At 31.9% G+C, this 25,429-nt stretch overlaps 1 protein-coding gene across 1 annotated transcript in view; it reads right to left on the bottom strand.

Annotated features, from left to right (window-relative positions):
- Positions 1–1,885: 1,885 nt before the first annotated feature.
- LOC142241191 (uncharacterized) overlaps positions 1,886–25,429 on the bottom strand; it is a 115,887-nt gene continuing 92,343 nt past the window's right edge. The window contains exons 6-9 of the mRNA XM_075312934.1: positions 11,728–11,895; positions 4,951–5,203; positions 4,695–4,861; positions 1,886–2,436 (exon numbers count right to left, since the gene is read on the bottom strand). Of these exons, the coding sequence (XP_075169049.1) occupies positions 2,117–2,436; positions 4,695–4,861; positions 4,951–5,203; positions 11,728–11,895 (908 nt within the window). The 3' untranslated portion in view covers positions 1,886–2,116. The remainder of the gene's footprint in view (positions 2,437–4,694; positions 4,862–4,950; positions 5,204–11,727; positions 11,896–25,429) is intronic.

Here is a 25,429-nt window from a genome sequence, read left to right as displayed (position 1 = left end):
AGTTTTCTTTAACTTTTTTGTATATGGGGGTTAAAGTCAGAAAAGAACAGTGCAATGGACAATGTTTTTGGATCAGACTTTTTTTTATTGCAAACCTAAAAATTTTATAACAAACAAATTTTATTGGTGATTTAAGTGTAAAATTTTTGGAGGAACTAAAAAAAACTCTACAAAAAGAAACCCATTTTCGGTAGAAGTTTTCTAAACTTTTTTTTTCGTATACCTATTTTTTAGGATTAAAAATAGAGAAATAGAGGAAACATATGCAAAGAATTTTAACCCCGAAATGTCCTTGGAGTTCCCACATACAAAGAGTCGTGCGTTCAAACTCCGTTTCAATCAAAATTTAATAAAGGAATATGCTCAATAGCTAAATTTCTTAATAGCAATTTCTTAAAAAGTACAAAAAAAAAAAATGAAATTTCTTACATCATGAATTTGATGGTATCAATCGCAGAATTATTTAGAAATAAAAAAATATTGTTGATTAAAAACTTTATTGAATTTTTCCAGCTCGTTCAATTATTTATATTGGTTCAATTAAAAACTTCATCGATGTTGGTTAAAAAATTAATGGAGAATATCAATTATTATTTTTATTTATTTATAAATATTTTTCATTAGATTAAATAATTTTCTTGTAATTTTACAAGTTTGTCAGTTGGCAGATTGCAACACTAGGGTTTCTCCATCACGAATTTTAAAAAGCAACCCTCGTAGAGGACAGACAGATTATAGCTTGGTAATTTCATGTTGTGGCTAGATGTACGGTATGGCCCAGGTGGTTCAGAGGATATAGCCTTAGAGCGGATTTGAGTACTAAGAGAAATCTCAAGTCCAGTGGAAAGGATGAAATTTGAAAATATCAATTATTTATTATATTTTTATTTATTTATTTTTTAATTATTTTTCCATTTGGTGAAATTATTTTCTTGTAATTTTACAAATTTTTATACTTTTTTATGAATTTCCCGGATATAGTTGGATTTTTCTTTTGATTTAGAATCAAACTAACTTTTACGAATAAAATTTTCAATGAATATTTTAATTGGAAATATATATTTTTTTAATTAAAATGTTAATAATAATAATTAATATTCTTATTAAAAATTTATAAATATTCAATCATTTTCTTAATTGAATTTATTTTTTATTTTGATTAAAAAGTTAATTGTATAAATCATTTTAAGTTTAACTTCGACCAACTTATTAATTGGAAATATTTTAGTGATATTTTTTCAGTGTACAAAGAAAAGTTAATGCAGAAAATTTTGTATATTCGTAAAATGTTCTTCTTAAAATTGACCAAACTCAATGAAAATTTCGTTCTTTTAATGAAGAAATTACGAAAAATAGCTCATGAAGAATCTTTCTTATGAAGAGAATTCGTTATAGGGAAGGTAAGATTCGCCAAAAAATTAAGCAACAATATTGAGCTAGTATTTATTGAATTGTTTTTAGATTCTGTAAGACATCAATGTTTATCACAAAGCAAACCTCGAAAAATATTTTCCAAGAGATTTTCTTTAGTCTAAAATTTCTTTGGGAGGAAATGTTCTATTGTTTGCATTTTGTCCCATTTTATCATAGGTGGCATATCGATGATTTTTTTTACGACACAAACACTTGAAAAAAGTTCAAAACAATTAAATCGGAAACAATTCAGATACAAACGCTACCAAAACCAAATTAAAAATAATATTGGCATAAATTTCTTTCATATTCAAAAAGACAAATTAACAATAAATTCACCATTATTCCATACAATAACAATAATGAGAATAATCATAAGAATATATAACACTTAACATTAAACAAAGGATCAATGAGTGAACAACAATTCTGAAATGTATCTTATTCATTTGTATCGATGAGAAGAGTTTCAGATGAGAGAGTAACAGTATTTGTGGTGGTGTCAATCAATCAATAGAAATGATGTTAGAAAACAAGTAAATGCACACACACACATACTGATGATAATAAAGGATGCGGATGCTTATATCGATGAGAGAAATGTTAAAAGTAGTAGTAGTGGTTGTTGAGGTGGTTGTCATGAATAACATGATATGTACATCATCGTCATACCGATCGGCTGATGGGGCAGCTCGCTCCCGTGTTATATGATACTCTCACGATTTCTCTCTAATTCTTCGGTTTCATGTTCTGGATCTAAGCTCGATGTAGATGATACGCCACAAATTTGCATTTCAATTTCTGCCAAACGATTCTCCAGATCCCATTGTTGTTGTGAGAGTTTTGTGTTTAAAGCTTGATTCTCCGATTCCACTGTGTGTAAACGTTCACGTAATCGTTTGATTTCATCTTCGAGGGCTTCATGGGAGCCCAAGAGGGGCGTTGTGCCACCACCAACACCACTTGCTGCCGAGGTCCCAGTTCCATAACAATCTAAGTGAGAACTAGAATCACATATGTGGCCTATAAATACAAAGAACGAAATAAAAAGATATTAACAAAAATTTCGAATTGTAGAGATTTAAACATGTAATCTTGACCCAAGTAATTCATATAAAAATAAAAAAGATTTCACAAATTTTAAACCGACTTTTATAATGTAATCTGTAATGCATAATTTGTTTACAAATTGTTCCCAGCAAAAAAAAACTGGAGCTTGTTCTACAAACATTTCTTTTGAAGCACATCCCGTGATCTCCTTTAAGTTTTGGACTATTGAATTTCGCAAAAAAGAATAGAAAAATTAATTAAAAAAAATAAAAAAATAATAAAAAAATCATCCCCGCTGGGGTTTGAACCTGTGCCGTTTGACTTTTTCACTTCCATGGAAGTTCTTTTGAGAAGGTTTTGTAAACTATGATAATGTTTAATTTTTTTTTTGATTTTTACTGGAAGAAATATATTTATAAAAAATATATCCAGCATATTTTCAATTTGTGGCAAATCGGATAAAAACTACAATTTCTAGAAACCCTAGGAGTTAAACGGGGAGTTCGGTGTAATGGTGGCTATACCAAAACATGGAAAGATACACACAGTATTCAGCACATTTAATTGTAGTTCTAGAATCTCGACCCCAAATCGGAGGTCCGGTTTATAAGGGGGCTAGAATACCTCTAGGACCATAAGGGGTTCAGGCAAATTTGGTAAAAACTACGGATTCTAGAAGCCCAGGAAGTAAATCTGGAGATCGGTCTATATGGGGGCTATATCGAAACATGGCCCGATAATCACCATTTTCGGCGCATCTCCTTATTTTCCTAGAATACCTCTAGATTTCAAATGTCAGGCAAAATGGATAAAAACTACGGATTCGAGAAGCCCAAGAAGTAAAATCGGGAGATCGGTCTATATGGGGGCTATATCAAAACATGGACCGATACGGACCATTTTCGGCGAACCTCTTTGTGGTCCTAAAATACCTCTAGATTTTTAATTTCAGGCAAATTGAATAAAAACGACGGTTTTTATAAGCCCAAGACCCCAAATCAGGAAATCGGTTTATATGGGGACTATATCAAAACTTGGACCGATATAGCCCATCTTCGAACGTGACCTGCCTGCCAACAAAAAACGAATCTGTGTCAAATTTCAGGACGGTAGCGCCATTATTGAAGGCTGTAGCGTGATTACAACAGACAGACAGACGGACAGACGGACATGCTTAGAATTTCTCCCTGATCAAGAATATATATACTTTATATAGTCGGAAATCGATATTTCGATGTGTTACACACGGAATGACAAACATATTATACCCCCCTCACCATTCTATGGTAGTGGGTATAAAAATACTGATAGAAATAAAAAGTGAAATTAGATTTTTTTAAATTTCTTTATTCAAATGAACTGCCCCCCTAGGGGGCACCAAGAGGTTCCAGGGGGCGCAGCGTCATTTTTGGTTGAGCAGGTTTTGTATCATTAAATGTGTTAGAACAATATTAATTGTTAAGTTCTACAAAACATCAATAATATACTACAAAAGAGCATACCATTCGTACATTTCGAAATGTTCATTTATAACCACAGTGAGAAACGAATAGAAGTTACATGCAATTCTATAATTTGTTGTAGGTTTTCTATTATTAGTCGTTCACTTTATTTGCGACGAAATTGATACATTTTTTTGGGGTCGCGAAGCAAATTGGGTTGGGAAGCTCTGTTCTAAAGCAATACAAAGGATAAAAAATGGAGTACTTCCTTCCTATGACAAGCCCATGTAAAATTCATTGGAGATGATCCAAGTTTACACTACTTCCGGATTACAAATTGGGGATTCAAACTACTTTTTCTTAAGCCCTTTTTTTGCTGGGTTTTTGATAAATTATCTCTTAAAAGGAATTATCTCTCAAATGGTTCTTTGTATGTATCATTTGGAGCATTACCAACCTAAACTTACGTATTCAATATAAATCTAAAAAAAGTGCATACCTTTAGGCGCTTTTTGGAATTCAATGTACGAGTATTAAGTATTAATTGTTAATTATCTGTCCTACTAGGTGCGACTGCCGTGTGGCATCATATCCAACATGTTAACTAAAATTGTATATCTTGTTTTATAATGCACTGGACTGTTCACAAACTGCTTGTGGAAAATGGGTAAAAATCTAACATGTATTATGTACCACTTTTGTGAGTTACCAACCAAATTCGATATGTTCTATACAACACTAAAAATTGTGTTTTCATTAAAATTAAAAAAAAAACGTTATGTTAATTACCTGTTCTACTGGGTTGCGATTGCGGTCTTGTTGAATGATGCGAAGTAGCTCTACTGCGAGGTCTTTCATCTGAACTATGTACACTGGGGCTCATAGAGCCTGGCGATTCTGTGGCACGTTGTATACGTTCACTATATGTTTGACTAGAACGCGGGCTGGGAGCTCGACTAAAAACAAAAATAATAGAAAAATATTGAAAATTAAAGTTAAACGAAATAGTTTTACTTCTTTATCTCTCTGGCGTTAGAATCCTTACCTATAGGCGGCCATATGGGGAGGCATTTGTTGTGATGACTGTTGGGCCTGTTGTTGTTGTACTTGATCTTGTTGCGTTTGACGCATTTGTTGTTGTTGCTGTTGCTGCTGCTGGTGTTGCTGTTGCAAAACAGCAAATGGCACTAATGGTGCTGGTGATAAATACATGTCTTCAAGGGTTGTGCGACCACATGTCTCCAACAAACCCGGTGTGGATTGACAACGACCCATGGCAACTGTATTAAAGTATTGTACTGTGTATTGTATATTTTTTTTTTTTTTTGGTTTGTTGGGCATACAATTTTGTATAAATGAAAAAATAAAAAATTTGAATTTTAAAAAAATTTATTGTTGTTTGCTCTGTTGTATTCGTATTTGCAAATGTTTCAAATCAATTGGATAATATGATAATTTTAATGTAATGTTTTTGGTGAATAAGTATGATAGGCAGTGGGGGTTTTTTTTTTGGATCATAAGCACTTTTTTTATATTTGCTGGAAGGAAAATAGCGAATTGGTTAGACGTTATCTCAGCTATCTCAGCCGTTAAGTTTATGCATAGTAAGAATGTTAATTCTACTCTCTGTGCAAAATTTCACATAACTCGTGATAAAACTTTGGCCTCTGTTGTCATATAAGTGAAAATCAGACGAAAGATATACGTAGGAGCTATATTTAAATGTGTACCGATTTAAAGCAAAATTGGTACACTTTATAATACTATCAATTATACTCCCAGTAAACAATTTAAAACAAACCAGGGCAAAACTCTGGCTTCTGGAACAATGCACGTGCATATCGGCCGAATGATATACAGTGAAACCTCTCAAGCTTGGACACTCTGAAAACCGGACACCTCCCAAATGTGGACAGTTGTCTGGGGGCGTTTGTTATATTAAACTTCACCACTGTGGTATCACAATGGACTGAATAGTCTAAGTGGGCCTGATACATCGGGCTGCCACATAACCTAACCTAACCTAACCTAACCTCTCATAAATGGACACCTGCGAAATATGGACAAAATTTTTAAATAAGTGTCCACCATTCAGAGGTTTCACTGTATGTGGGAGTTATATCTACATCTGAACTGATTTCAAAATCAAAAGGATTCTATTCTGACCCAAAACATACATCTTTGTCAAATTTGAAGTCGATTGGGCTAAAATTGCTAACTACACTTTGATCCCAAATATATGGACGGACATTTTAAGATGGACTCAGGGGCACGGTTACCATAGTTGGTAGAATTCCACCAAATATGGTAGATTTTTTATTTTTTGAATTTTTTTCTTAGAATTTTGGATGTTTTGATCGATTTTGCAAAACATTCCCATCCAATATAAAAATATTTCTACAGAAATAAATTTTTGACAAAATTTTCTATAGAAATAAAATTTTTAAAAAATTTTCTATAGAAATAAAATTTCGACATAATTATCTATAGAAATAAAATTTTGACACAATTTTCTATAGTAAAAAAATTTTGGCAAAATTTTCTATAGAAATAAAATTTTGACAAAATTTTCTATAGAAATAAAATTTTGACAAAATTTTCTATAGAAATAAAATTTTGACAAAATTTTCTATAGAAATAAAATTTGACAAAATTTTCGATAGCAATAAAATTTTGACAAAATTTTCAATAGAAATAAAATTTTGACAAAATTTTCTATGGAAATAAAATTTTGAAAACATTTTCTATAGAAATAATATTTTGACAAAATTTTTCTTTGAAATACAATTTTGACAAAATTTTCTATAGAAGTAAAATTGTAACAAAATTTCCTATAGAAGTAATATTTTGACAAATATTTCCATCAGTATAAAATTTTGACAAAATTTTCTATAGAAATACAATTTTGACAAAATATTCCATTGAAATAAAATTTAATGGAAAGTTGATAGAAATGAAATTTTAACAAAATTTACCCTAGTAATAAAATATTGACAAAAACTTGGCAAAATTTTCTATAGAAATTAAATTTTGACATTTTCTAATGAAATACAATTTTGACCAAATTTTCCATCGAAATAAAATTTTGACAAAACTTTCTATAGAAATAAAATTTTGACAAAAATTTCCATTTGAAATAAAATTTTGACAAAATTTTATATAGAAATAAAATTTTAACAAAATTTTCTATAGAAATAAAATTTAATACAATGTTAATAGAAATGAAATTTTGACAAAATTTACCAAAGAAATAAAATATTGACAAAAATTTTTACGAAATTTTCTATAAAAACAAAATTTTGACAAAATTTTTTATAGAAATAAAATTTTGACAAAATTTTTCATAGAAATAAAATTTTGACAAAATTTTCTATAGAAATAAAATTTTGACAAGATTTTCTATAAAAATAAAATTTTGACAAAATTTTCTATAGAAATAAAATTTTGGAAAAAATTTTCCATAGAGTTAAAATTTTGACAAAATTTTCCATTGAAATAAAATTTTGACAAAATTTTCAATAGAAATAAAATTTTAACAAAATTTTCTATAGAAATAAAATTTATTGAATAGTCTAAGTGGGCCTGATACATCGGGCTGCCACATAACCTAACCTAACCTAACCTAACCTCTCATAAATGGACACCTGCGAAATATGGACAAAATTTTTAAATAAGTGTCCACCATTCAGAGGTTTCACTGTATGTGGGAGTTATATCTACATCTGAACTGATTTCAAAATCAAAAGGATTCTATTCTGACCCAAAACATACATCTTTGTCAAATTTGAAGTCGATTGGGCTAAAATTGCTAACTACACTTTGATCCCAAATATATGGACGGACATTTTAAGATGGACTCAGGGGCACGGTTACCATAGTTGGTAGAATTCCACCAAATATGGTAGATTTTTTATTTTTTGAATTTTTTTCTTAGAATTTTGGATGCTTTGATCGATATTGCAAAACATTCCCATCCAATATAAAAATATTTCTACAGAAATAAATTTTTGACAAAATTTTCTATAGAAATAAAATTTTTAAAAAATTTTCTATAGAAATAAAATTTCGACATAATTATCTATAGAAATAAAATTTTGACACAATTTTCTATAGTAAAAAAATTTTGGCAAAATTTTCTATAGAAATAAAATTTTGACAAAATTTTCTATAGAAATAAAATTTTGACAAAATTTTCTATAGAAATAAAATTTTGACAAAATTTTCTATAGAAATAAAATTTGACAAAATTTTCGATAGCAATAAAATTTTGACAAAATTTTCAATAGAAATAAAATTTTGACAAAATTTTCTATGGAAATAAAATTTTGAAAACATTTTCTATAGAAATAATATTTTGACAAAATTTTTCTTTGAAATACAATTTTGACAAAATTTTCTATAGAAGTAAAATTGTAACAAAATTTCCTAAAGAAGTAATATTTTGACAAATATTTCCATCAGTATAAAATTTTGACAAAATTTTCTATAGAAATACAATTTTGACAAAATATTCCATTGAAATAAAATTTAATGGAAATTTGATAGAAATGAAATTTTAACAAAATTTACCCTAGTAATAAAATATTGACAAAAACTTGGCAAAATTTTCTATAGAAATTAAATTTTGACATTTTCTAATGAAATACAATTTTGACCAAATTTTCCATCGAAATAAAATTTTGACAAAACTTTCTATAGAAATAAAATTTTGACAAAAATTTCCATTTGAAATAAAATTTTGACAAAATTTTATATAGAAATAAAATTTTAACAAAATTTTCTATAGAAATAAAATTTAATACAATGTTAATAGAAATGAAATTTTGACAAAATTTACCAAAGAAATAAAATATTGACAAAAATTTTTACGAAATTTTCTATAAAAACAAAATTTTGACAAAATTTTTTATAGAAATAAAATTTTGACAAAATTTTTCATAGAAATAAAATTTTGACAAAATTTTCTATAGAAATAAAATTTTGACAAGATTTTCTATAAAAATAAAATTTTGACAAAATTTTCTATAGAAATAAAATTTTGGAAAAAATTTTCCATAGAGTTAAAATTTTGACAAAATTTTCCATTGAAATAAAATTTTGACAAAATTTTCAATAGAAATAAAATTTTTACAAAATTTTCTATAGAAATAAAATTTATTGAATAGTCTAAGTGGGCCTGATACATCGGGCTGCCACATAACCTAACCTAACCTAACCTAACCTCTCATAAATGGACACCTGCGAAATATGGACAAAATTTTTAAATAAGTGTCCACCATTCAGAGGTTTCACTGTATGTGGGAGTTATATCTACATCTGAACTGATTTCAAAATCAAAAGGATTCTATTCTGACCCAAAACATACATCTTTGTCAAATTTGAAGTCGATTGGGCTAAAATTGCTAACTACACTTTGATCCCAAATATATGGACGGACATTTTAAGATGGACTCAGGGGCACGGTTACCATAGTTGGTAGAATTCCACCAAATATGGTAGATTTTTTATTTTTTGAATTTTTTTCTTAGAATTTTGGATGTTTTGATCGATTTTGCAAAACATTCCCATCCAATATAAAAATATTTCTACAGAAATAAATTTTTGACAAAATTTTCTATAGAAATAAAATTTTTAAAAAATTTTCTATAGAAATAAAATTTCGACATAATTATCTATAGAAATAAAATTTTGACACAATTTTCTATAGTAAAAAAATTTTGGCAAAATTTTCTATAGAAATAAAATTTTGACAAAATTTTCTATAGAAATAAAATTTTGACAAAATTTTCTATAGAAATAAAATTTTGACAAAATTTTCTATAGAAATAAAATTTGACAAAATTTTCGATAGCAATAAAATTTTGACAAAATTTTCAATAGAAATAAAATTTTGACAAAATTTTCTATGGAAATAAAATTTTGAAAACATTTTCTATAGAAATAATATTTTGACAAAATTTTTCTTTGAAATACAATTTTGACAAAATTTTCTATAGAAGTAAAATTGTAACAAAATTTCCTATAGAAGTAATATTTTGACAAATATTTCCATCAGTATAAAATTTTGACAAAATTTTCTATAGAAATACAATTTTGACAAAATATTCCATTGAAATAAAATTTAATGGAAAGTTGATAGAAATGAAATTTTAACAAAATTTACCCTAGTAATAAAATATTGACAAAAACTTGGCAAAATTTTCTATAGAAATTAAATTTTGACATTTTCTAATGAAATACAATTTTGACCAAATTTTCCATCGAAATAAAATTTTGACAAAACTTTCTATAGAAATAAAATTTTGACAAAAATTTCCATTTGAAATAAAATTTTGACAAAATTTTATATAGAAATAAAATTTTAACAAAATTTTCTATAGAAATAAAATTTAATACAATGTTAATAGAAATGAAATTTTGACAAAATTTACCAAAGAAATAAAATATTGACAAAAATTTTTACGAAATTTTCTATAAAAACAAAATTTTGACAAAATTTTTTATAGAAATAAAATTTTGACAAAATTTTTCATAGAAATAAAATTTTGACAAAATTTTCTATAGAAATAAAATTTTGACAAGATTTTCTATAAAAATAAAATTTTGACAAAATTTTCTATAGAAATAAAATTTTGGAAAAAATTTTCCATAGAGTTAAAATTTTGACAAAATTTTCCATTGAAATAAAATTTTGACAAAATTTTCAATAGAAATAAAATTTTAACTAAATTTTCTATAGAAATAAAATTTAATACAATGTTAATAGAAACGAAATTTTGACAAAATTTACCGAAGAAATAAAATATTGACAAAAATTTTGACAAAATTTTCTATAGAAATAAAATTTTAATAAAATTTTCTATAGAAATAAAATTTTGACAAAATTTTCTATAGAAATAAAATTTTGACAAAATTGTCTATAGAAATAAAATTTTGAAAAAAATTTTCCATAGAAGTAAAATTTTGACAAAATTTTCTATAAAAATAAAATTTTGACAAAATTTTCTATAGAAATAAAATTTTGAAAAAATATTTCCATAGAAGTAAAATTTTGACAAAATTTTCCATTGAAATAAAATTTTGACAAAATTTTCAATAGAAATAAAATTTTAACAAAATTTTCTATAGAAATAAAATTTTGAAAAAATTTTCCATAGAGGTAAAATTTTGACAAAATTTTCCATTGAAATAAAATTTTGACAAAATTTTCAATAGAAATAAAATTTTAAACAAAATTTTCTATAGAAATAAAATTGAATACAATGTTAATAGAAACGAAATTTTGACAAAATTTACCGAAGAAATAAAATATTGACAAAAATTTTAACAAAATTTTCCATCGAAATAAAATTTTGACAAAATTTTTCATTGAAATAAAATTTTGAAAAAATATTCTATAGAAATAAAATTTTAACAAAATTTTCTATAGAAATAAAATTTTGAAGAAATTTTTTATAGAAATAATTTTATTATAAAATTTTCTACAGGAATACAATTTTGACAACATTTTCTTTAGAAATGAAATTTTGAGAAAATTTTCTATAAAAATACAATTTTAACAAAAAAGAGGCAACCGTGCTCAGGGTCCGACACAGAGCATTATTGCAAAAGACACCATGTGTCTATCTCTTCTCCTTATGGGGGTTTCAAACATATGCAGAGGGGCGCAGGCTATTAAAAGGGGGTTCCCCTACACGCCCACTGTGTATAGGTGAAATGTGCCAGAAACAAAACAAAGCAAAAAAACATAAATGATTATCGGATATGTTTGTGTAAAAGCAAGCAAAAAAGCGAAGAATCACAAAAAGAGACATGACGTTACCTTTTTCCAATGGTGCTTTCTTATATTTCTCCAAACGTTTGACAGCTATCGATTCCAAGCGTACTCTTGCTGCCGGATATTCTTTAAGGACATCCCACATATCCTTTTTGCTTAATACGAAGAGATCACTGTAGCCCACAGAACGTACAGAGGCTGTACGACGATTTCCTATACGATGGGGAAAACATGTGTAGGGGAGGCAAATAAGAGAAAACATTAATATGGGGTCGGTAAAAAAACGAATGGCTTTTTGAGAATATTTCTAGGATAAAGTAAAACATAAAATGGTTTTTAATCAAATGAAATGGATGAAAAACAAAATTGAATTTAACATAAGGAAATTCATGCAAAAATTTCTTTGTGATAGGAGATTTTTTGCAATATATCTTTGTAATTTTTTTTTCTACTATTGTTTGTATTTTGATTTGTAATCTAATTAATTTTATTAAATACGACAATATGATGCTGCACGGAGTAAAAACGAATTGGATTCTTTACCGATTATTTAAAATAAAATCGGAAACGATGTGTGATCATGCACTAAAAGTGAAAATTTTCTATTATTAAATAATAATGAAAGTAAATAGAATAAAATAGAGTGGCAATCTGATGAAATTTCATAGACCAAATTTTCATCTAAGAATCGCTGCTGGATCACAAACCAATCATTCCGTTTCTGAAGCGGTTGGTGGCTAGCGATGAAAAGTGGATAATATACGACAACGTCAAGTGAAAACAATCTTGATCGAAACATGGAAAGGGTGGCCAAGCCAGGAAGTTTTCATCAGATTTTGGTAGAATTAAGAGAGAATTATAGAGCTGCTCCTTTACGGTAGAAATATTAACTAGAAGGAAGGATTCGCCCAAAAACCGGCCAGCTTTGGCCAATAGGAGAGGAAATGTGTTCCATTAGGCCACACACATCGATAGCGACTCATCAGAAGCTCTAAGAGATTGGTTCGGAGGTTCGTATGCACCAAGGGATTAGACTCGGTTTTTGTCCTTGACTAACAATTCTCCTGTTGAAAATTCGCTACAAGAGTGTTTTTGTGGCAAAACTATTAGACAGTTGCTTTCTCTAATATTTAAGCCACAAAAATTGTGAAATACCAATAATAGAGTTAGATTATGGCTGGATGCCAGTTTGCTCCGGTAGAGGTTAATATGGACGAGTTACTTGGTTCATCCTTTCTCCATTAGGACGCATTCTCGGAATTCGTTGCCTTCCTCACCTCTCTGTATTATCTTCGACCACGATTTCTTACTTTAACTTCTTACGGTCTGTCCTCAGTTCCTTTTTCGCATAATTTCTTGCGCGGCTGATTCTCTTCCCCGAGTGTTCCTCGACCCCAACTCCAGAGCTTTCATCCTAGCCTCAGTATCTTTTTTGCATAATTCCTTGTCACCTGATCGCCTCCCTATTTTCTTCGGGTGTATCCATGAACGTCTCCTAGCCTACCTCATCCCTGATCGGAACCAATGGTATCCAGATTCATTGTCCAGCGGTTTAGCCTCGATCCCTTTCTTGGTAGACTTCTTCGGAGTTTTCTTGCCAACCCTTGTCTTTCCAATCTTGAGAAAGACAGCTCTGGTTACTAAGAACTCCCTGTTTTTGATATTGGTCAGGGTGGACAGGGAGACTTGGCTTAGGCTCATCACAGGAAGGGATCCATTTCTATCCTGCTTTCCGTGAACGACCGCCCCCATTCTTCGAGTTCAAGCTATCGTTCTATCGATACAATACTTCCAGAATGGATTCCTCTTCTGCAAAGATGGTTTGCTCATAATTGGCTTTCCCTTCCCTCCAGGATTTTGTTACTGATCCTCGATGCCCGCTTGCTGATCTTTGGTCATTTTGCCGGATGCGTTATTTTGGTTGATAACTGCGAAACACAGTAGCGGAAAGAATTATATTTTATAAACGTTGGCCGTACCTACAAAATATGCAGAGGCAAGTACGAAGATAAAGGAGGAATTTTCAATAAGTTGACTGTGTGGCCAACCTTCCCGCCCTCCATTAAATTCTGTTTGCTGAGATTCCCTTGTAATCTTCTGGAGTCTTCTCGCCGACCCTTGTCTTGCCAATCTTGAGAAAGAAAGCCTGGTTACAAACAACTCTCTGTCTGTGATATTGGTGAGGGTGGCCAGGGAGACCTGACCCAGGCCCGTCACAAGAAGGGATCCATTTCTATCCTGCTTTCTGTGAAAGACCGCCCCATTATTCGAGTTCAAGCTATCGTTCTATCGATCCAATACTTCCAGAATGCATTCCTCTTCTGCAAAGATGGTTTGGTCATAATTAGCTTTCCCTTCCCTCTAGGATTTTGTTACTGATCCTCGATGCCTGCTTGCTGATCTTTGGGCATTTCGCCAGATGCGTTGTTTTGGTTGATAACTGCAAAACACAGTAGCGGGAAAAATGATATTTTATAAACGTTAGCCGTAGCTACAAAATATGCAGATGCAAGTACGAAGATAAAGGAGGAATTTTCAATAAGTGGTATGTTGACTGTGTGGGCCAACCTTCCCGCCCTCCATTAAATACTGTTTGTTGAGATTCCCTTGGAATTTTCTGGAGTCTTCTCGCGGACCCTTGTCTTTCCAATCTTGAGAAAGACAGCTCTGGTTACAAAGAACTCCCTGTCTTTGATATTGGTCAGGGTGGCCAGGGAGACTTGGCCCAGGCTCATCACAGGAGGGATCCATTTCAATCTTGCCTTCCGTGAAAGATCGCTCCATTCTTCGAGTTCAAGCTATCGTTCTATCGATCCAATACTTCCAGAATGCATTCCTCTTCTGTAAAGATGGTTTGCTCATAATTGGCTTTCTCTTCTCTCCAGGATTTTGTTACTGATCCTCGATGCCCGCTTGCTGATTTTTGACCATTTTGCCAGATACGTTATTTTGGTTAATAAATGCAAAACGCAGTAGCGGGAAAAATGATATTATTGTAGGCCGTACCTACAAAATATGCAGAGGCAAGTACGAAGATAAAGGAGGAATTTTCAATAAGTTGACTGTGTGGGCCAACCTTCCCGCTCTCCATTAAATTCTATTTGGTGAGATTCCCTTGAGAGCAGTATTTGGTGTTTCCAAGAGACTTGAAAGCGGGGCGTTTTTTGTGTATCTTTCCTGGTAATTCAGTGTTCTGCTTGATCTTATCCGCTTTCCCATATTATTGGGAAAAGTTTCATGTTTGCCCTTCGGAGCATCTTGCTTTTCGTTCATCATCTGGTTCATTGTTTTTGAACTTTCGTCGCTGTGTTCCAGAAAATCTCTTCCTACTCGTGGTCTAGTTTGCGACGTCATCGCTGAACCTATTGACCTTCTTTTTATTGGGCTTGACAAGATTTATTGAGGCCTTCATTTACATCCGAGTCAGAATCAAATTCTCTACATCCTTACGGAGTGCGTCTTCTTCCTCATGTATCTTGTCAACGGCTACATGGTTACTCTTTCTTGTAGTATTATCTTCGATTACAGGTGCACGTAGAGAAGAAATATATTCACCTCCAAGAGCAAAATGTTATTTTTGGATCAATACCAAACAAAAAATAAAATTTCGTCGCTGTGTCCCAGATAATCCCTTCCTACTCGTGGTCTGGTTTGCGACGTCATCGCTGAACCTATTAACCTTCTTACTATTGGGCTCGACAAAATTTATTGAGCCCTTCATTTACATCCGAGTCAGAATCAAATTCTCTACATCTTTACGGAGTGCGACTTCTTCCTCATGTATCTTGTCAACGGCTACATGGTTACTCTTTCTTGTAGTATTATCTTCGATTACAGGTGCACGTAGAAAAGGAATATATTCACCTCCAAGAGCAAAATGTTATTTTTGGATCAATACCAAAAAAATTAAAGTAAAGGCAAAATCTTTGGAACAGGCTAAACTTTTTTTCAGTGCAAATAGGTATTGTTTTCGATGTACACCAATACAAAAAGTATATCATGGTATTTAAACTTAAATAAAATGTTCATGGTATAATTTTAATACAATAAAAATCAAAATTCCAATGACTCCACTTAAATGAAGCCAACAAATTCAATAGACTGATTATTAATATTTAACTACTAATTGGCCACTCTATTTTATTATAATTAAATTTTTGTTTAAATTCGATTGTTTCATTAAAATTCATAATATAGATAACCCTCAACTAACAATGAACGTTTTAAACTAATCTACGTTCGATAAATAATAAAAAAAAATATTTTTATTACTTTTCTATTGTTTTTGTGCAATGATCAACTAATTTAATTTCATGTCATATCAATTAGAATATTGTTGATAAAGTAAATAAAATGTATTTCATTATATAACTACAAATAATATTTGAAATGGAAAAATTGATTATAAATAAACACACAAAAAAAATTCTACAGTGTGCCCTTTTTTTTGTTCAAACATTGTCACAAATGGATCAAATGATAGACAAATAAAAAAAAAATTACCATGAAGTAGATTGTAAAATGAACAATAAATGAGAAAGTTTTAATGTTCATTTTACAAAGTTTATGGATTTTTAGTTTTGCATTTTGTTTAACTACATATTGAACTTAATGTGGAAAATGTTATATTGATTAAAATCCAAATGAACTGAAAACACACATAGACTTTGGTTTACGGCCAGGCAAAGCAATACAATTGAATATTTGTAAAATTAAAAAAAATATATATATATTGATTTCTAAATGAGTGGGGAGGCTGCATTTGAAAGTATAATCCGTATGCAGGGATCTGGATCATATGCAAAACTTACACAGAAAATATAAATAGATATATAGAAATTAATTTTAGTTATAAATAGATCTATATTGAATTATTGTAACTATATAAAAATCTTATGTTCAACGATATATTTTTTTGTTTGTTATTTGTTATTGTTGGTTTCTTCTTCAATCATTATTTTTGTTTTGATTTAAACTTAATATCATGCGCTGACTAAACTACAAGAGTAGCTTAACCAATAGAGGAAAATTATGTTTATGAAATTTATTTGGGCAAAATCCTTTAGACTGCAAGATGGTTGTATGTACGGCCGTTTCTGAACTTCCATATTCCTCATCAGCATCATCTACTTGTAGCGAAACTATCAACCAATTAACAGAATAAATTCGAATAATTCACTAAACCCAAAGTAAATTAAACTTGAACCTCCCGAAAAAGGTCTGTTAGTTAAGCTACTCTTGTAGTTTAGTCAACGCATTGTTTCAAGCTGAAATCAAAACAACAATAATATTTTCATTTACATAAAACTATGGTTGTTTTTCTTTTATTATTTATGAATTATTTTTATAAATTTATTAAGTGGTAAGATATGCATGATTTATATGTTCACAACATAAATGGGATAATTCTAGGTAAATCAATTTTAGATTAAATGTCACAATATTTGGAGGTTGCAGAAGCAACACCACTCTAAAATTTTTTACTTTGCTTAAAAATAATTTTTATTTCTTAAAAACAAAAATAATTTTTCAAATTGATTTTTTTTATTCTGATATTCTAAATACAACCATACCAAATAAATATGTCTTAGAATATTAACAAGTATATACGGCCGTAAGTTCGGCCAGGCCGAAGCTTATGTACCCTAAACCATGGATTGCGTAGAAACTTCTACTGAAGACTGTCATCCACAAACGAATTACTTGGGTTGCGGTAACACTTGCCGATGGCAAGGTACGTGGTATATATTAAACTAAAAAAGGCCGATTAAATACGTATATAATTAAGTTTAAAGTTTCTATAGAAATAAAATTTTGACAAAATAAAATTTTGACAACATTTTCTATAGAAGTAAAATTTGCAAAAAATTTTCTATAGAAATAAAATTTGGAAAAAATTTTCTATAGAAATAAAATTTTGACAAAATTTTCTATAGAAATAAAATTTTGACAAAATTTTCTATAGAAATAAAATTTTGACAAAATTTTCTATAGCAATAAAATTTTGACAAAATTTTCTATAGAAATAAAATTTTTACAAAATTTTCTATAGAAATAACATTTTGACAATGTTTTCTATAAAAATAAAATTTTGGTAGATTATTTGTGGCTCGAGTGGCAACCATGATTGTGAACCGATAAGGACCAACTTTTGTGTGATGGGGGATCGCCTATATATAACTATAGACCGATATGGACCAATTTTGGCATGGTTATTAGCGGCCTTATACTAACACCACGTTGCAAATTTCAACCGGATCGGATGAATTTCGCTCCTCTAAGAGGCTCCGGAGATCTAATCTGGGGAACGGTTTATATGGGGGCTATATATAATTATGGACCAATATGGACCAATTCTTGCGTGTTTGTTGGAGACCACATTCTAACACCACGTTCCAAATTTCAACCGGATCGGATGAATTTTGCTCCTCCAAGAGGCTCCGGAGGACAAATCTGGGGATCGATTTATATGGGGGCTATATATAATTATGGACCGATATGGACCAATTATTGCATGAATGAATTTTGCTCCTCTAAGAGGCTCCGGAGGTCAAATCTGCGGATCGGCTTATATGGGGTCTATATATAATTATGGACCGATATGGACCAATTTTGGCATGGTTGTGAGAGACAATATACTAACACCACGGACCAAATTTCAATCGGATCGGATGACTTTTGCTCCTCTAAGAGGCTCCGGAGGTCAAATATGGGGATCGGTTTATATGGGGGCTATATATAATTATGGGCCGATGTGGACCAATTTTTGCATGGTCATTAGAGAACATATATACCAACACCATGTACCAAATTTCAGCCGGATCGGATTAAATTTGGTTCTCTTAGAGCTCCGCAAGCCAAATCGGGGGATCGGTTTATATGGGGGCTATATGTAATTATGGACCGATATGGACCAATTTTTGCATGGTTGTTAGAGACCATATACTAACACCATGTACCAAATTTCAGCCGGATCGGATGAAATTTGCTTTTCTTAGAGCAATCTCAAGCCAAATTTGGGGGTCCGTTTATATGGGGGCTATACGTAAAAGTGGACCGATATGGCCCATTTGCAATACCATGCGACCTACATCAATAACAACTACTTGTGCCAAGTTTCAAGTCGATAGATCGTTTCGTTCGGAAGTTAGCGTGATTTCAACAGACGGACGGACGGACATGCTCAGATCGACTCAGAATTTCACCACGACCCAGAATATATATACTTTATGGGCTCTTAGAGCAATATTTCGATGTGTTACAAACGGAATGATAAAGTTAATATACCCCCATCCTATGGTGGAGGGTATAAAAAAAGAGTTTGAAATCAATTCTAAGTATCCTGTAAAGTGATCAAATGATATCTGGTCGATGAAAACCAGTGATATATCCCTTAGTTGAAGGTTGTTTAGTTTAATGATGCTGCAATCACATGATTAGAAGTCAACATTTTTGGAACGTGTATCGTTACCAACTTTATCCAAAGAAACACGATTTTGCGTGGCGGAAAAACAGCTAAATGAGAAACAATAACGGAATTTGCGGAAGTGGGATTAGGTCCTATGACGCCGTGAGTATGGTGAACCTCATGGCTGGGTGGGACAATAGATATTGATTAAATTGTTACCTACATGCGTAGGTGGATCAAGTGATAAAGGAGTTATAAACCTATTTGAGGGAGGGTCTTCATTAACCACCATAGTTCATAACGGGTCATTCAGGGAGAGATTAATCACTTCAGTCTGAACCGGCAATTCCTCAAAAATTAGTATAAATAGACTATTCAAGTCTGAAATAGGAGAAAGATTAAGTAAAGGTGCATTTTCAGCTATGATCATATTCTGGGGAGCAGGTTTCTTGCGTTTGGGAGATATAACACTATCGTATTTAAAATTCCTAAACATGTGCTCAAATTTGCGAAAATTCTCTAAAAGACTGCAAAATTCCTTGTTAAACTCTGAAACCCCCTTTTGGTCTCAATGAAAAAACTTATAAATGTCGATATCCAATTGCCTGCATTTCAAACAGGACCATCTGAGCCCATTTAAGCGATCCGCTATCTTGTCGAAATGCTTACGGTTAAGCTTCAATTTGACCATTCAGTCCACAAAAAAACCACAATAGTGTAGTTCTCTTTTTATCATTCAATCTTATCCGATGCCATGTTCAGCTCAATGACAAGGAACCCCCTTTTTTATGGCCGAGTCGGAATGGAGTTGGATATCATCATACGGTAGCGCTCACCATTAATAGTTACGTTACGATTCCATCATCTTCGACATTAAAATTGGCCGATTTAGCTGTGATATTTTTTTCAGTTTACACTCTAAGTAAGCGTGTTGGGTTAACGTTCAAAAATTACAATCTTTCACAATAACCAGAATGGATCGATCATATATGTATAATAGCTAACAAAACCACCCTTCATGTACTGATTATTTTTTTTGCATTGGCCCATGTTTTCGATAAAGCCACAAATTGTAAAAATTAAATCTTCTACATGAAGTTTAACACCAGAGCTCATCTTCATTTGTTCACATTTGCAATCTTAATCTGTGCTGTTGACATGTTTTCTCCAATGGGATGATATCACAGGATATCAAATACCGTACTACATAATGGTTACGTAAATGTATACTGTAAACATATACTTAATTGTATTTATTAAATATGAGTGTAATTTTGCAATGGGACTAAATGATTTTTATAACCCGGTCATAAAAAGCATTTCATGCAACACCATTATGGCTTGTTGTTCTTTTCTCCTTAATAAAAAAAATGGTTTTACAATAATTATAATTCTTTACAACTTCAACAGGAGTTATGATATCACTTTTAAAGCCTTGTTACAAAATGAAAATTAAAACAAATTAAAATGTATCAACAAATTGTTAAAAAAAAATATTATTGCTAACGAATTGAGCATCTACAATATCTACGCATTAAATTGTGGCTAAGAATCGAAGGAAGGATAAACGTACGGATGAGGTATAAATGATGATACAACGATTCATAGAACCATCCAACGTTTGTGGAATATTACGTATCATTATTGGTAATTAAAATCGCATTTAAAATCGAATTGATATGACAGCTGAATTTAACAATTTTTGTGTGTTTGCATATGGACTACAATGGTGACTGGCCTCAAATGCCCACAAACGAGAGCGGCGAAAATTGCAAAATTTTATCTCATATATGAGATAATCCAAAATATATAAGGGACTAAAATTCAAATTAGTACACGTTCATATGAATTAGCAGAAAGTATTTAATTTTATATATTAATATAGAATTCAATATGGTTTTTTTGTTGACTGGAGGCCATATTTTGCATTTATGCTATCGTCCAAACTGTGAATCTAAAGAAAATGAATCTTCCTTCCAGGTGTGTTTTTTTATTTCAGGCATATATTGTATAATAATAATAATACTTAGCAAGTATACACGGCTGTAGGAATAGCGAAAAGATTACCTAATGACTGTAGTGTTTTTCAGGCTAAAATATTAGCAATAAGAGAGGTGGCGAATTGGCTGAGAAGTAATGTTCCAACAAATGTTGACATTAATATATACTCAGATAGTCAACCTGCAATAAAATCCTTGGATTCTGTGTTCCTTAACTCGAAAAAGGCATCGATTGCCGCAAATCTCACAACGAGATGGCTGAGCAGTACAATATTCACCTAATGTGGGTGCCTGGCCATAGGAACATACCGGGGAACTGCGAAGCGGATGAGTTAGCAAGGCTAGGAACTGCCTTACATATTCCAGGGGAACTAGAATCTGTTGGTATGCCTCTGGCTACCTTCAAGCTCTTACTGCGTGAGAAAGATGTTATGATGGCAAATGTTCGATGGGAGAATTGCAAGGGTTGTAACGACACCAAGCAAATATGGCTCCATTTAAACTTAAACCGCATACAAGATATGCTAGTGTTCTCAAGACGTCAGATTTCGCTCCTGATATCTGCTATAACGGGTCGCTGCCTGATAATCGATTTTTCTTCATAGAGTACTCCATGTACCGCGTGCAGTTTCAGAAATACAAGAAAAGAGTTACTCTCCATAATATATGTTTTCGGATTGATATAAAGAACGGCAAACGTTAAGGTAAGTGTGTGACATACATAAATATATGAAATATGTGACATACATACATATCTATGATTATTAATAATGGAAAGTTTTGCTGCGCACATAACTGAGAAATACTTGTGGTACCACGTGAAGTGAAGAGGATCCATGTTGTACTTTTTCTCAAGTACTTACATTTTTATACCCTCCACCATAGGATGGGGATATATTAACTTTGTCATTCCGTTTGTAACACATCGAAATATTGCTCTAAAACCCCATAAAGTATATAAATTCTGGGTCGTGGTGAAATTCTGAGACGATCTGAGCATATCCGTCCGTCCGTCCGTCCGTCTGTTGAAATCACGCTAACTTCCGAACGAAACGATCTATCGACTTGAAACTTGGCACAAGTAGTTGTTATTGATGTAGGTCGGATGGTATTGCAAATGAACCATATCGGTCTACTTTTACGTATAGCCCCCATATAAACGGACCCCCAAATTTGGCTTTCAGAACCTCTAAGAGAAGCAAAATTCATCCGATCCGGCTGAAATTTGGTATATGGTGTTAATATATGGTCTCTAACAACCATGCAAAAATTGGTCCCCATCGGTCCATAATTATATATAGCCCCCATATAAACCGATCCCCCGATTTGGCTTTCGGAGCCTCTAAGAGAAACAAATTTCATCCGATCCGGCTGAAATTTGGTACATAGTGTTGGTATATGGTCTCTAACAACCATCCAAAAATTGGTCTACATCGGTCCATAATTATATATAGCCCCCATATGAACCGATCCCCAGATTTGGCTTGCGGAGCCTCTAAGAGAAGCAAATTTCATCCGATCCTGCTGAAATTTGGTACATGATGTTAATATATGGTCTCTAACAACCATGCAAAAATTGGTCCATATCGGTCCATAATTATATATAGCCCCCATATAAACCGATCCCCAGATTTGACCTCCGGAGCCTTGTGGAGGAGCAAAATTCAACCGATTAGGTTGAAATTTGGTATGTGGTGTTAATATATGGTCTCTAACAACCATGCAAAAATTGGTCGAAATCGGTCCATAATTATAAATAGCCCCCATATAAACCGATCCCCAGATTTGATCTCCGGAGCCCCTTGAAAGAGCAAAATTCATCCGATTCGGTTGAAATTTGGTACGTGACATTAGTACATGATATTTAACAACCATGCCAAAAGTGGTCCATATCAGTCCATAATCATATATATCACCCATATAAACCGAGTACGAGATTTGGTTTTGGAGCCACTTGGAGGAGCAAACTTCATCCGAGTCAGTTGAAATTTGGTACATTGTGCTAGTATATGGCCGTTAACAACCATGCCTAACTAGGTCCATATCGGTCTATAGTTATATATAGCCCTCAGATAAATAGATCCCCAATCACACAAAACTTGGTCTATATCAAGGCGGTAAGTTCGGCCAGGCCGAATCTTATGTACCCTCCACCATGGATTGCGTACAAACTTCTACGAAAGACTGTCATCCACAATCGAATTACTTGGGTTGTGGTATCTTAAAAATTCTTAACATCGTTTTCTAAATTGTGAGTTAGTCCCTACGTGTTATAGATTAGACAGAAAAGGTATGTATAGGTAAGTCTACAAATAATTACGAATCAATATGGACTTTTGCACGGTATGTAGAGAGGCAGAATTGAAATATGGGGGTCGCATATAAATATGTGGGCTATATACAATTATGAGTATATAGCCCACATATTTATATGTCGTCGCATATAAATATGTGGGCTATATACAATTATGAGTATATAGCCCACATATTTATATGCGACCCCCATATTTCAATTCTGCCTCTCTACATACCGTGCAAAAGTCCATATTGATTCGTAATTATTTGTAGACTTACCTATACATACCTATACATACATACCTTTTTTGTCTAATCTATAACACGTAGGGACTAACTCACAATTTAGAAAACGATGTTAAGAATTTTTAAGATACCACAACCCAAGTAATTCGATTGTGGATGACAGTCTTTCGTAGAAGTTTGTACGCAATCCATGGTGGAGGGTACATAAGATTCGGCCTGGCCGAACTTACCGCCGTTACACTTGTTATTGTTCCTTTTTTTCGGAACACATATAGTTTCGGATAAGTACTTGGTGGTATTTGACAAGCAAGTGTTCTCTTCACTTCACTACTTGCGCTCTGAGAGAAAGACAGTGTATGTACTATATTCGACAGCGAATTGCATACATGTAGTGAAAAGTTATTCGATGCAGACCTCTAGTACCTAGTGGGTCCACGAGGTGACCTGTAGGCGTTGAAAGTTGGTCACCTATGATATTTCAACTCCGCAAATTTGAACCGATTTCCATGATTTCTTTGCTGGATAGAACTTGTAAAGATTGCGTGCGTGTGCGATTGTCTTTTACAATTCGCAAGATATGGGCCCTACAATTTTTTTTTTTGCAAAATTTTGACAAAGTGGTGTAAGTATTTTGACGCAATTGAAATTAAGCGAGGAAACTCTTTTTTAAGCGTGTTGAGTGCGATGGTGCTGAGTCCTGTTGGAATGACCATGATTTACGGAAGAAAAGTTTGTCTGTTTCATTTCACATTTTCACGAATTATATTCAACATTTAGTTTGACACCACGATTAATGAATATGTTACAAGTGAAGAAATTCCTTGGCTCTTTCCAGTCAAATTTTTTGTGCACTTTTTGGAACTCCAATAGTTTAGTTAAAGCTCATTTTGTATAGGGATGGAAATCCGTTCTTGCGACATGTTCATCTCAAAAGCAAGTTTTCTACCATGGCGCAAGTAGATTTGGCTAAAATTTGATTGTACGATTTTCGGTCTAGGTAGGCATACTTTCACGCCGATAAAAAATTTATTATACCGTATGCCAAAGAATAGTTAAACGTATATGATACAAATTTACGGAATGAGTTGTATAGTAGTCATCTCCGTTGGTCCGTTTGTTTTCGAAAACCATCACTGGTTCGAATATATCTGTTGACTATAAACGAAACAATTTGTATAAATATGATTATGCGTTAAAACGGCTCACAAATACGAAACCCAATTTTCATGCAAACTATGAACATCGTGGAAAAGTATTCAACCAAATGGATATTTGTGTTTGTATACATAAATTTGAATTAAGGATATAATGTGGAATTATCAATATCGAAAAAAAGAGGTTGGGAAAAAGTAGTCATATTTTGTACACTTTGGTGAGAAATTATGAGAATCGAAAAATAATTCAAAATTGAATAATACCATAATGCCTGAACTGGATTGCAAGTAACATATTAACGTTATGTGTTGTTTTAACAACACTGCAAAAAAAAAAAAATAAAATTACGCAACCTAAATTTTAAGATGCGAAATATACAAATTATTAAGGACAAATTTCTTTAAAATAATGAAATTTTAATTAAAATAAAAACTTATAGTTCTCTAAGTCGACATCAATTCGAGATTTATATATTCGTATATTCCTGCCAAGTCCGGAATATACGGCGGATGACTTATCAAATCGATGTCTTGAGTGCTCATGTTGTAGTTGTGACCCGTCTTCGGCGCTTGGTTTTCCTGAGTTTTTGGAAGACAGCGGTTGTGTATCATCATCAAAATTGACTAGTCTGCGTGGTTATGGT

Source organism: Haematobia irritans, chromosome 5 (assembly GCF_050003625.1).
Source record: "Haematobia irritans isolate KBUSLIRL chromosome 5, ASM5000362v1, whole genome shotgun sequence".
Taxonomy (NCBI): Eukaryota; Metazoa; Arthropoda; class Insecta; order Diptera; family Muscidae; genus Haematobia; species Haematobia irritans.
The sequence above is the reverse complement of the archived record's forward strand: the minus strand, read 5'-3'. Positions and strand labels throughout refer to the sequence as shown.